The 16,894-nt window shown below is 35.7% G+C and overlaps 1 protein-coding gene across 5 annotated transcripts in view; it reads right to left on the bottom strand.

Moving 5' to 3' along the window:
- EPC1 (enhancer of polycomb homolog 1) overlaps nt 1–16,894 on the bottom strand; it is an 89,778-nt gene that overhangs the window by 32,731 nt on the left and 40,153 nt on the right. The window contains exon 1 of one of the 5 annotated variants that reach the window (XM_032349339.1): nt 8,169–9,105. The exons of the other annotated variants lie outside the window; for them this stretch is intronic. Within the exon in view, the coding sequence (XP_032205230.1) occupies nt 8,169–8,273 (105 nt within the window). The 5' untranslated portion in view covers nt 8,274–9,105. Of the gene's footprint in view, nt 1–8,168; nt 9,106–16,894 lie in introns of those variants that run through there. 5 annotated transcript variants of the gene reach the window in all.

Raw genomic sequence — 16,894 nt, 5'->3', positions numbered from 1 at the left:
TGGACTCTAAACTTATATTCTTTTTAAACTTTAGGACTTCTAAGAGCATTTAACATGTTAATGTAAATTGTACTTGTTCCAGAGCAGGGATAGTCATTCAGGCCTGTGACCACAGAAATATTTTTTCAGAAAATATCTATTAATAGCTCAGACAACTTTTGTAAAACAGTTTGGGAAATATTGGTAAAGAACAAAAACTAGAGATGTGGAACAGAATATCTAGGATTAAGCTTTTATTCATTTATTAACTTAGTCCATATTTATTTATTGAGTGTCAACCACGTGCCCGGCACTGGGAACACAGTGTTGTAACTAAAACAGACACAGTTCCTAACATTGCACAGCTTATACTCTCGTAGGGAGAACAGATACTAATAAAACAGTCCTAAAAATAAACTGTACAGTATGATAAGTTCTATGAAGAAAAAGTACAGTGTATTACGGTAAAAGGAAAAGGATTTCAAGGACAATATCATTTTCACTAGTGCCAAGGGACATTTAAGCCAACATCTGCAGCAATGGGAGTTAAAAGATTGTTTTAAGAAAAGGGGATTACTATATTTGAAGACCACTTACATGTTTGACATAGTGGTTAAATAAAATTTCTTTATATTATAGGATATTTGTATTAAGCACAGTTGTAAGAATTAACCACCAAAACACCAAGAATAATTCAAAATTTTCATAAAGTAACAGAGGCATAAATTCTCAAGTTAGGTTTTAGAAGAAACAAAGTAAATAAAATTAAATAATCCAAAGACTTCTGTAATATTTGATCTTACATAAAATGGAATGAGATAAACTATAATTTACGGTTAAGTTACTCAGCAAATAATTAAAAAAAAACTTCTTGCTCTGTAATTATGTTTCCTATATGCAGCAATACAAACAGTAAAAGAGTATCAGAAAAGATTAAACAATGATCTTTAGACTGAAGTTCAGAGCACACTGCCATGTCTCTATGAACCTTGCTATTGGCACTGGGCTCCGAAAGTATTCACTCCTGTTACTTCAGCCTGCCTAATACACGGAAAGGGCATGGGTTTCACAGACAGACACCTACTCAAGAATCCTAGCTTCCTCATCAAACCCGAAATCCAGCAAATCACTCTGCTACCTATTTGTATTTTTTTAAACCCCTACTCATCCCTCCTTTTCTTCGCACCAGCAGTTAATGTTTTTTCTTTTAATTTCCTGTTATTTTTGTTTACCCCGAGAAAAATATTGCCCTTCCAGGTGGCTTTTTGTGGTCTTTGTTAAAAGCACTGGTAGTTAATGTGAAAGGGTTAACTGGCTCTGAACAGGGCATGTCACTTGTATTTGAGAAATCAGAAAACACCATTTTTATTGATTAAATGAGAGTGACATTAGCTACGTGTAGATAAAACCTGTCTGAAGAGACATTACTGCAAATGTATCTTAAACATCTGCTCTGTGCCTTTGCTCATATGGATGGATACATCTCCTGACATCACCATTCACCACGCCCCTACTCCACCATGGAAAATTCCCACCTGTTCTTCAAAGTCTGGTTTAAAATTATCTTTCCTCCCTCTTCCCTCAGCAGAAATGCTCCCCAACTTGTGCTTCTACAGTACTACAGTCTCTACTTAGAAACTGTAATTATTTATTTATATACTGATCTCCAAAATGTAGACACTATGTTTAATTAACCTATGTATTTTTTCCTTTAAAAGATGTATCCTCTTGTATTATCTGGGGGCTCTAATGTTTAAGGATGAAGATAATATAATTATCCTGTTAACCTGCTCAGCATCTAGTATAATATTCTGCCTTATTACAATACTTTATAAAATATCATTGTAGAAAAATGATAAATCAGTCTAAATAAAATGCATGAACAAAATAAAAAGAACATTTCTATCTACTTTTTAATATCTAATACATATCAGCAAACCAAAAAGAGCTATTCAGTTATATTGTACAAATTCCTAAACAAAGATTAAATTATATTCACTTATTCATTAAGGTTTTATTTAAGCAAATAATGACCTTACCACTTAGACATAATAATTAAGACTACATTTAGACCTTTTGGATCATGGAATTAAAAACAGGTTATTATAAGCCACAATGTTTAAGATTCCTTATGGAGAAATAAGTGATTACTAATTTGTAAAAAGCCACTCAAGAAATTTAATCCCTATAACTTATGCATGCAGAGCTAGACTCCACTGCTACTTGAACAAAAGCACTGAGCTGAATTACTTTCTCTCCTATATTCTAATGACATTTCTAAGAACTAAAACATCTGTTCAGGAACATGGCTTCAGCAAGGACTCCGTAGTTTTTCTACATCCAAATACCCTAATTCTTGACTGGCTCATTACAATAACTTTCTGACTGGTTTCCCTGAGTCCATTTTTGGCCATTATTCTACAATAGCCAATCTGTTAATATATAAGTCAAATTATGCCATTATTCCATTTAAAGTATTCCAATTATTTTTATCTCATTCAGAATAAAAGATAAGGTTCTTAAAACTGTTTATGAGGTCCAGCATGATTTGCATTCCTCTCTCCTTATTACCTTTCATTTACTATTCTCTTTACTCACTCTGCTCTTGTATACTAGATTCCTTGCTTCTTCCCCCCAAACTTAAATAGCTTGCTCCCTCACCTTCTTCAAGTCTTTGTTCAAAAGTCATCTTTGGATCGATTCCTTGCCACCTCCTCCACTGTACACCCACCAGAATGGCTAAACTTGAGGCTGACAACATGGTGATGTTGTCAAATGATGGTGAGGTTGTGGAATAACTAGAACTCTCATATGCTGTGTTAGTGAGAAAAAGGTATGGCAGATCTCATAAAACCAAAAATACACAGTCCACATGGCCCAGCAATCCCACAGGTAGGTATCTACCCAAGCCCACAAGACCTCAATAAGACCATTTATATGGTTTTATTCAGTAATAGTCCCAAAGTGGAAACAATCCAGATGTCCATCAATAGAAATAGGAGAGATGAACAAACTAAGGCAGAGTAATACAATGGGATATTCCACAACAATATGAGTCAATCCTAAAATCCTAAAAAGAGTCCACATTCTTTGAGTCCATTTATATTAAGTTTTAAAACAGGCAAAATTAATTTATGGTGAAAAAAATAAAAACAGTACTTGATTCTGGGGAGTGGCATCAGGGATTGACTGGAAAGGGGAATGAAGAGATTTTCAACGATGATGGCAATAATGCTTCATCTCTTGATGAGGGTTGGGCTATGGGGCTATGAAGGTATATGAATTGTCAAAATTCAGCTAATATTGACTACTTATTTGTGAATTTCTAGGCATGTAAGTTTTACCTCAAAGGAAAAAAAAACAGTAAATACTGAACTGTAATTAATGACATCTATGCTGAAATATTTATGAAAACAGGCACTATCTGCAATTTTCTTTGAAATGCACCCAAAAAATGGAGATGATGGATGTGTGATAAAGCAAGTGGAATAAAATGTAATAGGTGAATCTAGCTAGTGGGTATAGAGGTGGTCACTGAACACACTTGAATCTTTACTGTATGTCTGAAGATTTTCATAACAAAATGTTGTAAAAAAATATGCACTCTCTCCCCTCTCTTAAGCCTGGAACGCTTTATCTGCCCCCTGCTTTAGTTTTCCTCTATAGCACTTACCTCTTTATAAACTACAGAATTTACTTACTGTTTTATTTACTGTCTTGTCTTCTCTCCATATAAGATAAGATCCATGAAGGTAGAATTTGTTTTCTGCTTAGCTTTACCTCGGGTCTAGAACTGTGCCTAATACACACAAATATCCAGTAAATATTTACTGAATAAATGAGCCAGTGAATTGTGCCTGTTATTTAAGGTCCACAAATACTGTTTTGGAACAGAACTCACAAAAAATTGAGATTAAATTTCATAAAAGCAAAGAAAAAATTAAGATGAACACACTTTGCTTTTGTCCTTAAAATGCTCGGGGTGAAAAAGTCAAAACAGCTGAAGATATAGACTACTTAGGAAGAAAAAGAGCAATTCAATACTTACTATTTTCTACAAGGAATAAATGGCAAAAGGTCTTAGGATTATTAACATCTACCCCTCCTCCCACTTAAAGCTCATATCCCGAAATTACTTTATTTCTAGAGTATAAAACAGTAAAAGATTGCTAAAGTACAGGTAAAACAGTACAGTCTTATTACTTCTTTTTAGTGTGAAACATCTGTCATTTTAGTACTTTTATCACGAAATATTCAGGACACACAGTTACTAAGTAGCATGGTGGTCAAAGGCAGCCCTAGGCAAAATTCAGTTCAGTTTTGATGCTTGCCCTCTCATGTCTTTTATTTGTAGCCCTTACATCGCTTTAGAGTTGGGTTGTGCTGCATTTACTAAGCGCCCGCGTGCCCATGTGATAACTGGGAATGTGAAGGGGAAGGGACTAAAGTTAGTTTTTCTATTCTCACAAATGACAATCTAAGTGGAATGCTTTCCTAAAAATTAATAAAAAGTCTCAAGAAGCCCTTATTTTTGGTTATAATCTTTATGCTGATGATTTCTAAATCTCCAACATATCCTGGAGAGCTAGTCATCTGTCATTATTTAATGCCTTTTAACTTACACAGTCAAATAAAATACAAACGATGTTTCTCATTTTGGAGGGTTAATACCTTAAATCAACAGCCTGAGTAATTTAAGCTCGTCTAAAACTAAACATGTTTATAAAATCCAACACAGACAAAAGCTATGCCAAGACTTAGTCCATAGCCCTTGCACATACTCACTCTTGGAATTTCATCCGCTTTCATGGCTTTAACTGCCATTTGTGTGCTGATGACATGCTTAGAAATCCTCACTTCTAGCCCAGATTTCTGCTAAACTCTAGGCATAGTATAAAGACCTCTTACTACATGCTCTACAAATAGACTTCATATAACATGAACATCCCCATCTGCTGAGTCTCCAAATCTGTTCTTCCTCCAGTATTACCTAGTGCGGTCAATTACCTGCTTCCGACTTTCCCGTTTCCAAACGAGGCCATCAGATCCTCTAGAATTCTCACTCATTTTAGGTCTAGAAAATATTCAGTGCCTTTTTTTTTTTTTAAAATCCCACTGTCTTCAGTTCAGGCAGCAACTAGCCTCCTTACTTCTGGTATCACACTATTCTCCAATTACCTTCTATAGCTGTAGCTGCCAGGGTCTCTCTAAAGGTTGGATTCCATCATTCTCACATTTAATCCTTGGCTCTCTACTGCCTTCATGATGAAATTCAAACTTCCTGGCATGGCAAACAGGGTCCTTCATGGTCTAGCTCTAGCTACTTCCTTTGGTCCAACACCTTACTTCACCCTTTCTACTCCGAATTTCACTCTCAAGCCACAGGGGACATCTTATAGACCTTTCTAGTAATACCTACATGTAATATGGAACTGAACACTCAGCAAATCAGAATTCAGAAAAAAATTTCCTGATAGGAGTTTCATCCCTAAGCTACTTGCCTCACACATACCAGAAGGGACAAGGGACAAGAGACAGGAAAGAACACCAAGAGTGAGAACAAGCTCAATAACTTTGAAAGAGTCATTCATCTTGGAAAAAATATTAATTTACTTGCAATATTAATTTACTTGCAAGAAAAGACTTTGTGAACTCATTTCTAACTTTGGGTTATAAAGCTTTAGGCTTTATTACTATGTCTGTTAATTCACCTTTCCAGAACTGAAATAGTAATAGCTAACATATATGGAGCACTTATCAATGCCAGGCCCAAGCTTCATATATCTTACTTCATTAAAAGCTCATAACAATATATATTCTCGCTATATTACATATATATATTGTAGAAAGACGTGGGAATTATCATCCCTATTTCACCTATCACTAAACTTCCCTAAGTTCATATAATTAGCTGGATACAAACCCAGCTGTGGCTCTACTATGAACTCTTTCTTTTTTAAGATTTGAGAGACATAGAAAAAAAGAGAGGGCAAGTGGGGAGGGGGCAAATAGATTCAATCCCAGGTCCCAGAAATTATGACCTGAGCTGAAGGCAGATGTCTGCTTCCCCCAGATGCTCCTAGTATGAACTCTTAACAGCTCCACTATATTAATTCGCAAAAGGATGTAGATTCCCTGACTGCTTATTAGTTCCAAGGAAAACTAGTAACTATATAGTGAAGAAACTGGCCCATACCTTGACTGGGTTATCAAAACTAACGTTACCAATCAGGGGCAGATAAATTATGTGTCTCAGGATGTGATACTATGAGACTACAATATCCTTTATGTAAAATTCTACCTGGGAGTGCAAAATCTGAATCTACTTGGGAAAACATCAAACTCAAAATGGGATCCTCTATTAAGAAAAAAAATCAAAGAGACTGTAATCTTCAAAAACTGTCTGCATCAGCCATCAAAAGAAATGAAATCTTGCCATTTGCGACAACATGGATGGAACTAGAGCGTATCATGCTTAGCGAAATAAGTTAAGCGGAGAAAGACAACTATCGTATGATCTCCCTAATATGAGGAAGTGGTGATGCAACATGGGGGCTTAAGTGGGTAAGAGAAGAATCAATGAAACAAGATGGGATTGGGAGGGAGACAAACCATAAGTGACTCTTAATCTCACAAAACAAACTGAGGGTTGCTGGGGGAGGGGGGTTGGGAGAAGGGGGGTGGGGTTATGGACACTGGGGAGGGTATGTGCTTTGGTGAGTGCTGTGAAGTGTGTAAACCTGGCGATTCACAGACCTGTACCCCTGGGGATAAAAATATATGTTTATAAAAAAATAAAAAATTAAAAAAAAACTGTCTGCATCATAAAAGATTAAACTCCATTGAAATATTTAGGAATAAAGCACCATGATGTAGGCAAATTAACTCTTAAATGGTTTGGAAAAATATGTGTTTGTTTACATGTGTCTATGTATAAGTTTGAAAAAAAAAACCAACAATAAAGCAAATTGGGCAAAATGTTGACAATAGTTATATGTGGGTATACTACTCTTTTTCCTGCAAACTTTTTGTAAGCTTGAAATTATTTCCAAATAGTATTTTTTTTTTAAGGAAAAAAAGGGTCTTCCTGAAAGGAAGAGGAAGAGATGGAAGTACTTCTTCCAGAATTACTGCCAAGTAACTGCACAATCTCTGATCTGTAAGTCAGTGAAAGTTTTCGCTCTTAATTTCCTTATCTAAACCAGACATTACCAGAATACTGTCTTCTGAATAGTTGTTCTAGAGTTATCGTTGTTATACGAAGAGTTCTGGGATTAATTTTGGGAAATGCACAGACAGATAAAATGCACAGATAGATAAGCAATGTCGAACAGTTTCTTTACAGAAGAATCCTCACAGATTTTGCACATATTAAAATGCACCATGATTTTCCAAATCAGTAATATAGAAGTCAACATGTACTAACTATTCACTAACCACTGTTAGTGTGATTCATCTAAATGTTTGGTGGGACCCAGCTTTTAATTTTCAGGACTAAAAACTATGATAAGCATTAAAGTTATAATGTTAAACCAAGGCATATAAAAACCATTCTCTTCTAAAATAACAGTCTATCAATTTTGGGAAACATAACCTTATGACTCCACTGTTCAACTTCATACTGAGGTATTTTCCAGTAAGTTTATTTTTAAAACAGGGAGCTGTTTTTAGACTACAAAATCTGACAACAGAACTCTGCTTTATGGACAGTAATACAGATTAGTAGTTGGGAAAGTATAAGAGAGGGAGTGGGCAAATTCAGCTCCCCATCTGTTTTTGTAAATAGTAGAACATAGCCACACTTACTCATTTACATATTGTCCATACTGCTTGTGCCCTACAATAGCAGAGCTGAGTTGCTGTGACAGACTTGTAAGGCCTGCAAAGCTTAAAATATTATCTGACTCTTATGCAAAGTTTGGAGAATCCTGATATTGATATAGTTATTTCTGTTTACTTGTGAAGATTCAGCAGTTAGGTTGTAGTAAGGTGGGTCACTGACAGACACGAAAGCAATCATGCTCTACTATTTACATGGTAAAAATGACAGAAGAGGGAAGTAAGTTTATTATATAAAATTGTATCTCTATGCTGAGACCCTATATTAGATACAACATCTTCATTCTTAAAATGTATTATTATACCTATTTTACAGGGAAAGTGAAGCTCAGTAAGATTAAGTCACTTGCCCGAAGTGGTAGAAGTAGGATTTGGATTGAGGTCTGACTCCAGAACCCTATGGTCTTTCTACTGTGGCTTAATTCCTCCTTCTTGTCTTCTTTTGCCTTCCCCATGTATGGCTGAGTTCTGGGTCGTACTCAAGGGAGGACTCAATACTAAGAGAGAAGCAGAAAGGATTTTTAACAGCTGAAGAGATAAAGAACAACATTATGGCTTCAAGGATTAGTGGAAAGTTATAACCAGGTAACTTGAGAAAGTAACAGCAATTTCCTAATTTCTCTTACAGGATTCTCTTGGAATGCTTTACTAATCATTGCTCAAAAAGGTTAACTCTGGTAGTACCCAGGCACTGTGGATATGAAGAATGGAGTTCTGGAAGATTAAGTCCTAGGAGAACCAAGACTACATACATATGTTTCCTGTGTAATTAACTACTTTAATCATCTATCATCCCTACAGATATAGAGGTCTACAGTAAAGAGTAAAGTTTGTTTCCCTTTATTGTTTTGTTTTATCTTGCTGAATTAGACAGTAGAGTTAAATCAAAATTTGTACTTCTTCTGAACTTCGAAGACTTCACTTACTATACATCTGATACCACATTTACCAAGTATGGAAACAAAATAATCTTCTTTTCACAGAAATAGTAGAAATAGGAGTTTCCCCTCTGAGAAGAGAATCAGCTTTGAATTAGAAGCAAATTGGGAAGGAATTCATTTTGGCTTTTTAGGTACAATTAAATAATCTACCATAAAAGAAGTCAAAAGAGTATTAAATGATTTACCACCCTGGAGAGATAAGGATCTACATAATAACAGATTGAAACAGTCTAAATTTGACCATTCCCTGTTCCTTCATCAAAAATAACAGATTTATCTATTTTCCCACCAGTCAATGTACCAATTGAGACTTAGCTGTTACACTGTTCTTACTAATATTTTTTATTACCCATCAAAAATATAAATTTTCAGGGTTTGTATGAATGCTAAGATTTGTCCATGTTTAAGGTAACTGTGGAAAACATTGTAACATGGCTAATATAGGAAGAAATCATAGTTCATAATACACTAAACTAAATACGCAAATTTTCTCCTTTAACACCAAGTCCTGTGGTTTCACCAAAACCACAAAATCCTCAGTGTAATTTCTAAAGCTTTGTCTTCTGCAGTGGCTAAAAAATAAAAGGAGCTCTGATAGTCTCAAAGCTTTCTTGTTTAATTATATGTCTGTATCCTTCACTTTCTCAAACTTAAAACTCCCCCTTTATTTAAACTAACACATTGTTAGATGAAAATAAATATTTTATAATCTCAAATTATCCTAATGAGTTTAATTCTATTTTGTGCCACAAATTATCTTCTTGCAAGTTATAAAACATATTGTATGGAAATAAAATTTCTGATTTTTTGTTTTTATTAGAATACTCTATCAAACAGGAAGATATATAAGGCGTACTTTCTAAAAACCACACGTTTTGATGTCAAAAACCTGGAAGGAAATCCTGGAAGGGAATTCTGACAGTTACTAATTGTGACTTAACTTCCCTAAATCTACATTTTCTTATTAGTAAAATGAGGTTACTGCTATTATCAAGGTAAAATGAGACAAGAAATGCAGGTAACCTTCTAGTGTACACCTAGCATACACTTTTATTAGCTTTTCATAATATAAATAATGACACCAACTCAGCCTTTTTTCCTTATTAGTAAAAGGCCTAAAATGCTACCTAACTTATAAAGACTGCATTGAAGAGTGAGATTATGTCTATAAAGTGGTGGTGTATTATTATTATAATAGCAAATTTCAATAGATTATGGCCTACATTATTAATAGAAATTACGATAGGTATATTTGGATCAATAAATAAGACCAAGTCCAAATTTACCTTATGTTTTCTTAATGATATCCTGTCTCCTATTAATCCTATAAATGAGGATATTTTATTTTATCTTATTTTATTTTAGTAGGCTCCAAGCCCAGCATGGAGCCCAACACCAGGCTTTGAACTCATGACCTAAAGCTGAGATCAAGAGTCTGATGCTTAACCAACTGAGCTACCCAAGAGCCCAAATGAGGATATTTTAAAACTCCAGTTGATTTTTATTGGCAAACTGTCACTGTTAAAACAATTTTAACCTCTGAAGACAGTCAAATCTCATTCACTGGGGAACTTAAATGACATGTTCTTTAAACGACAAAGTTCAGGCACCATACTATAGTTACCACACTCACTTTTTCAGCTTTTGCATTAGAATGAGGTCTCTCTAGACATTTTCAAGTACAAAAGGAAAAAAGAAACATGCACTGCAGTCTTAAGGAAGCCCTGTCCTCCCAGCTTTCCTGATCAAGTTAAATTAATGGGAGTAATTCATTCAAAGATTATTTTTACCATACGCTTTACCCCACAATGGATGTGATATAACTCACTGGAACATTTTTAAACTAATGAATGCAATGCTACCTAAAATAAATCTGGTTTCATGGAAATGAGAGAAATATGCAGAGCTTTTATTTGGGGAGGAAGGGCAAAAGGTTGCAAAACTTGAATAACATACTTAGAGCAGTTTTAGATTAATTCTAACACATTTAATTATTATCTCTATTTAGTTGGTATTTATAGCCGTAAGAGAAGGAAAATTAAATTCTTTCTTGCAAAGGTCTTTAGGCTCCTAGAAACATTATACAAATTCTCTTATTTCATAGCAGAAAGAGATGAAATAACTAAATAAAGTTTCCAGATAATATTTAAGACAAGTTTCCTATAAAAGTATTATGTAAATCATGCTAAAAAGTTTGTATCATCTCAGGAGCTGCATTAAATTTGATCAGAATGAAAGTCTAAACAAGAGTAAATCATATACTTCCATGATCTCATTTTAAAGAAGTAAACTGTGGCAGACACTGCCATTTTTTTTAACCCCATAAAGGCGAATTAATTTTCCAGTAATAAATTGTAGTACAGGGGTTGTGTTAGACACCTGTACTTAATTAGGGATTTATATTTATATTTCTTCCAGTCTGATGATGACGACTAAAATACTCATCTTAGGTAAAGTAAAATATTTATAAGTAAGTAATTCAGGATCAACTAGTACAATATTTATATTATAATTTGACCAAACCATGGTCAGAATGCAAAATTTACTATTTAAATGGAGTGAAGGATAGGTTAAAAATCTTAAGTTCAGAGGAGATAAAACACAGCTTACTGAAGGTGTACCTAAAAAAACCAGAAGGTTTATTTATGTATTTTAGAGAGAGTGAGCAAGTAGGGGGAGGAGCAGAGGGAGAGAATCTTAAGCAGACTCCCTGCTGAGCATAGAACCTGACCTGGGGCTTCACCCCAGAACCCTGAAACTGTGACCTGAGCCAAAACCAAGAGTCAGCTGCTTAACTGACTAAGTCCCCCAGGTGCCCCTGAAGGTGTACTTTTTATCTGTCTTCACAAAGGTCCTCAAATATCCCCTTCTTCATTTTCTTCCTCCAGTACACAAAGATAAATACTGAAAGTGTAATAGATAGCCTTTAGTTTTGTTCATCAAATTATTCCTGGCTGGCTTCCAGACACACAATAATATTGCATTTTCTGGCTCTGTGGCTGGTGGGGCTAGGTCACTAATCCCAGTCAATGAGTTGTGAATCAAAGCAACTTATTATTTCCAGGCTAGAGTATTTAACTGATGGTGAAGATCTGCCATCTCCTCCCACCTGCCACCATACCGGACTGCTACCTATGCCTGGTTCCCCAGCTGATTCATGAAAAAAATGTTCCATAAAATAAGAAACGAACTTTTAAGCTTGTTTGTTATTACATCATAACCTAGTTGATCCTGAATGACATAAACTGGTTCCAGAAATGGGATACTGTTACAACACAAAGGCTAAAATATATGCCATTTGGGGGCCAAGCAGCAAGGAAACTTCTCAAAGGATGGAAGCCTAGAATCCTTATTAGGCAGCACAAAATACTTGGTAAAAGTCAGTTATGATAGTTTAAGAAGCAAATAATGTACTTAATAAACCTGTAGCTCTAGAAAGTTTAAAAAAACCCTAACCATTAAAATGGAGTGTTGGTTGCTCTGTGTTTGGTATTATAAGAAACAAAATTTTAAAACTCATCAGTTGGTAAGCAGGAACGAAGAGTCCAAAAATTCAGCGACTTGCAGCATTTTAAGAATGCTTCTCAACCCAAGCTATTAAGTTTAGGAATCAAGAAGGCCTTTGGCTAACAGAGGAAGAGCAATCAACCTTGAAGGTAAGGTTTAAATCAGAATGCAGCCGTTGATACTTACAATAAAACATTTGAATGGATTAGAGTCTCAAAAGCAGACACACAATTAAAACTGCATTCTTGCTTTCAGCTGAACATAATCCTCACAGAAAAAGAGAGTAGACACTTAAGAGTGTAGCTTTCCAGCAAAAGTTAATAGGTTTATGCTACTAGCAATTAGGAGGCTGACATCTGATAAAGAACTATAAATACAGGCTACTGGCATTCAGAATTAAATGGAAACACATTAGAAGCCTACCGAGTTGTGCTGCTGACAATCAAAAATCAAAAGCCGAGATTAAAATCTGAGTTAAAAGTATACTTGCATTAGCTCCCCAAAGGGTTTATTTTCCAATACCTACTTCAGATGAGGTGAAGAAAGACCATGGAGAATGAAAGAATGTCAAAAACCACAAAGAACAATGGACTAAGGAGACCCTCCAGGAGAGATCTAGTTATATAAACAAAAATACTGCCCACAGCCAGGGGAAGGGGACCCTTATAAAGTCAGCCTGATGCGATTTTTGAGTTGCTATGGATTATGGAGTGCTAGGTTTCCCTCAATCTTCTAGAATCCAAATGGGAATGTTTATTGTGGTTATCATGGCCCTGTTTTTCTCATGTATATGGGGTATGCATACAGCAGAGGTAGAGATAGTATTTCCATTCACAGATCAAGGGGAAACAGATCCAAACCAATATAGAGAATTATGTGTATCACCTGGAAATCCTAATACTTCAAGCTTGATGCTGTTTAGCTGGTATTTTGGGGATGGGTTCACTGTGGAGTGGATGAGTATATTTTGTGGTAAAGACAGTGATTCAAATCTTTGGTTGACCAGAAAGGCAGACCTGTCAGTGTTGTTTGCCAAATCATTTTTTTTTTTCTTTGCCTTCTGGTCATACGGTAGGATTGTTTCTCTTGGTCTCTTCATAGTTAGTTAGGTGCAACCATGTGCTCATTCTGGCCAATGAGCTGTGATCCCAGGTGACATGTAACTTCTGGCCAGAGCATTTGAATAACTGACACAAGATAAGAGATCTTTCAGAGTTCTTTCCTCTATTACAGTGTCTAGCAAAGTTCAGGATAGAGGCTGCTCTGTCAGCTGAATCCTGGAGTGGGGACACATAGAACAGAACCTCCAAATCAACCCAATGGACAATGAAGTTAGAAATCAGTATCTGGGGGCACCTGGGTGGCTCAGCCGGTTAAGCGTCTGTCTTGGGCTCAGGTCACGATCTCAGGGTCCTGGCCCATGCTGGGCTCTGCACTCGGTGGGGAGTCTGCTTGTCCCTCTCTCTCTGCCCCTCTCCCCACCTGTGCATTCATGCTCGCTCTCTCAAATAAATCAATAAAATCTTAAAAAAAAAAAATCAATCTTTCTCCTGATGATGAAGAGGAAACCATTAACATCACTGAACATCCGAGTCAGAGCGAGCTTACAGATCAACTAGTTCCAGTTCCTTCTACAAATGATAAAAGTGAGGTCTAGTATTTATATGACTTGTCTAATCACATAGTAACCATACAGCAGGAAAATTTGATGGAAACATCATTACTCTCATGTAATTCTAAATTACAATGGGATTTACGCTGTTAATTTCTAAACACCAATTCTGGGATAGACTGAATTAGAAACACATACATAAATTAACTGGCCAATCCAGCCTTTAATGCAACAAGTAATTAAGGCATTAAGTTCCAATGCTGAAGGTACTTGGAACTAAGAGTCATATGAAGAGATTAATTAAATAACCATACAAATGAAATGGAAATTTTTAACAGTAACTGCTAAAAAAGTTATGTTACAGGAACATATAACAGATCTACCCTAATAGGTAGATAACTAAGGAAGTGACATAGAGCTGTGATGTGAGGATCTGTGGGAGATTACTAAACCAATCTGTACAGAAATAATGAATCAGTACATCGCAATAAATGAGAAATGATCCTGTGGATGGTGGGACCTGGAAGGCTTTGGAGGAACTAAAAGCAGGCAGGGGCCAGATTACAGAAGGCCTAATATACAAGTCACTTTAAGAGCAATGGGATCTCTTTATAGGTTTTCAGCAGGAAGTGACACAATGAGATTTCAGTTTTCAAAGGACCACCAGTTTTAATACTAGGGAAGGCAGGAACTGCAGTCTTGGGAAGACTTGTTAGGAAGGTACTTAAATCTGGGCAAGAGATGACAGTACTTTGAATTAGGGAAGTAGCAATGGAGATGATAACATGTGAACTACTTAAGAATTTTTATTCAGGGTATTTTATGCTCTTGCTAGCCTATGTGAACTTTCATCCTCATTCTCTAACTTCTCCACAGTTAAATTCACAGTAAATCTGAATGCATTAAGCTTAGGTGAAAGGACAGCATAACATCAAGATGTTATGGGTAGCATAATATATTTATATCGTAAGGATGCCTCTTCCAAAGGGCCCCAGTAATATGTTTAGAAGATGCATATATACTAGGAATGAATGGGTATCTTGTTTCATGCAACTTTCTTAGAAATTACAGATCTTTTTTTTTCAAACTTAAGATTTATTCCAGGAAGGACTTAAGGTAGCCGGGCGGAATTAAAGAGACATTATAGTTATTTAATTGGTTTCTCCAAGTGACGCAAAGTATTAGGAATTCTTCCTGGTATTTTAAAAGATATTAACAAAAACCGAGGTTCAACTGAGAAATTTCATACAAAAAACCCAATCCTTTATATTTATAAAGACCAGGGGAGAATGTTAATCCTATCAAACATTTCTTTACTCTGTTAAATCTTCAAAAAAATACCAAGAAAATGTTTCATCACTACAGAAGTTAGGAGAAATTTCTACAGTGTATTCTACAAAATCACAACACAAGTTTGAACAACAACAAAAGAAGAATTCAACAGATGTTTTTAGATAGTGACAGAAAAACTCAAGATGAAAGAACACTTTTGTGGAGTTGATTCTATGATGTTTACCGATACATCAAGAAAAAAAAAGACTACGTATTTTACTGGAATTGCACTGCAAAGGAAAAATTCACTATGGGCAAAAAATTCATAAAGAATTCATATACAGTTCAAGATGTCACTATGGTAGAGAAAAAGGAAACTTCAAAGAAGGTAATAAAGTGGTATTTGCAGCCAAAATCCTGGTTTGCAAGAACACCTTTAGATCAGAGAAAAGGCATTTCAATGTAAACACTGAACTGGAGTAAAATGACTGATTTTATCTTACTTGATTTTACTTCTATTTATTTCCAATGGGGGAAAAATGACTTTTTTAGGAACTTAATGTGAGAAGTCAGTTTCCACAGTTTTATTAGATTCTGAGTGATAAACTACCCAGAGTAAAAATAGGTTATTTCTGATCTTTAAAGCAAGGATTTAAAACGACTGCCTCAGATTATTTACCATATGAATTATAAGCCCTTGAAGGAAAAGACATGTCTACAGAGCCCATAATATTTATCATTATACTCTGTAAGTGTAAGCTTACAAATAGTTGATAAATCAACACAATATAAAGTAAGTACTTCTAGCACAGTGTTTCACAACACGTATTTTTGGAAAGGTCATGACATTTTCTCTGGCTTAAACTTTTTGGTGTAATTATTAGAATGTCTCATGTTCTTCCTAATCTGACAAAAATATACAAAAATTATACCTTAAACCCTACTTCATTCTTCACTCCAAAAGCAGAGATAGTTAAAAGAGATATCTGATTACCATTTTAGAACACAAAAAAAATCGTGAAATACCTAGATCTTCTCAGAACACAAACATTAAGAAACATTTGTGTCAGAACAATATTAAGTGTTTAAGATACAACTTTGTTTCTGTGTTCAAAGGGCTTTCAGCATAAGAAAAACTAATATAGGGGCACCTGGGTCGCTCGGTGGGTTGAGGCCTCTGCCTTCGGCTCGGGCCATGATCTCGGGGTTCCGGGATCGAGCCCCGCATGGGGCTCTCTGCTTGGCGGGGAACCTGCTTCTTCCCTTCTCTCTCTGCCTGCCTCTCTGCCTACTTGTGATCTCTGTCTGTCAAATAAATAAATAAAATCTTTAAAAAAAAAACTGATATAAGTGAATTTATTTTCTACAAGTTCAGGTTTTGTATGACAGGGCTTGGGAGGTGTGTCCAGAAAGGCTTCATCAAAGCTGACTGCAAACTGGAGTTTGTTGAGTGAACCCATGGAAAGAAAAGAGGAACAGTGTAAGCAAAGACAGAGCTAAGCAACTATTAAGAACAGCAAGCAGTTTAGTTAATTGAGCAGAGGGTTTCTGGTAGCACACAGCAGAGATGACGGTGTATCACTTCCAAGATACGGTTATAAAAAGACTGCAGCTTCTGTTTTAGGCACTCTCTGACATAAGCACACTCTTTCTATTGCATCATCTGCTCTGGGGAAGCCAGATGTCAAGTTGGGAGAACAGACGGGTGGTATCTGGCCCATGTGATGAGGAACAGAAGGCTCCC

Source organism: Mustela erminea, chromosome 6, assembly GCF_009829155.1.
Source record: "Mustela erminea isolate mMusErm1 chromosome 6, mMusErm1.Pri, whole genome shotgun sequence".
Lineage (NCBI taxonomy): Eukaryota > Metazoa > Chordata > Mammalia > Carnivora > Mustelidae > Mustela > Mustela erminea.
Note: the sequence above shows the minus strand (reverse complement) of the source record. Positions and strands in the feature narration are given on the sequence as shown.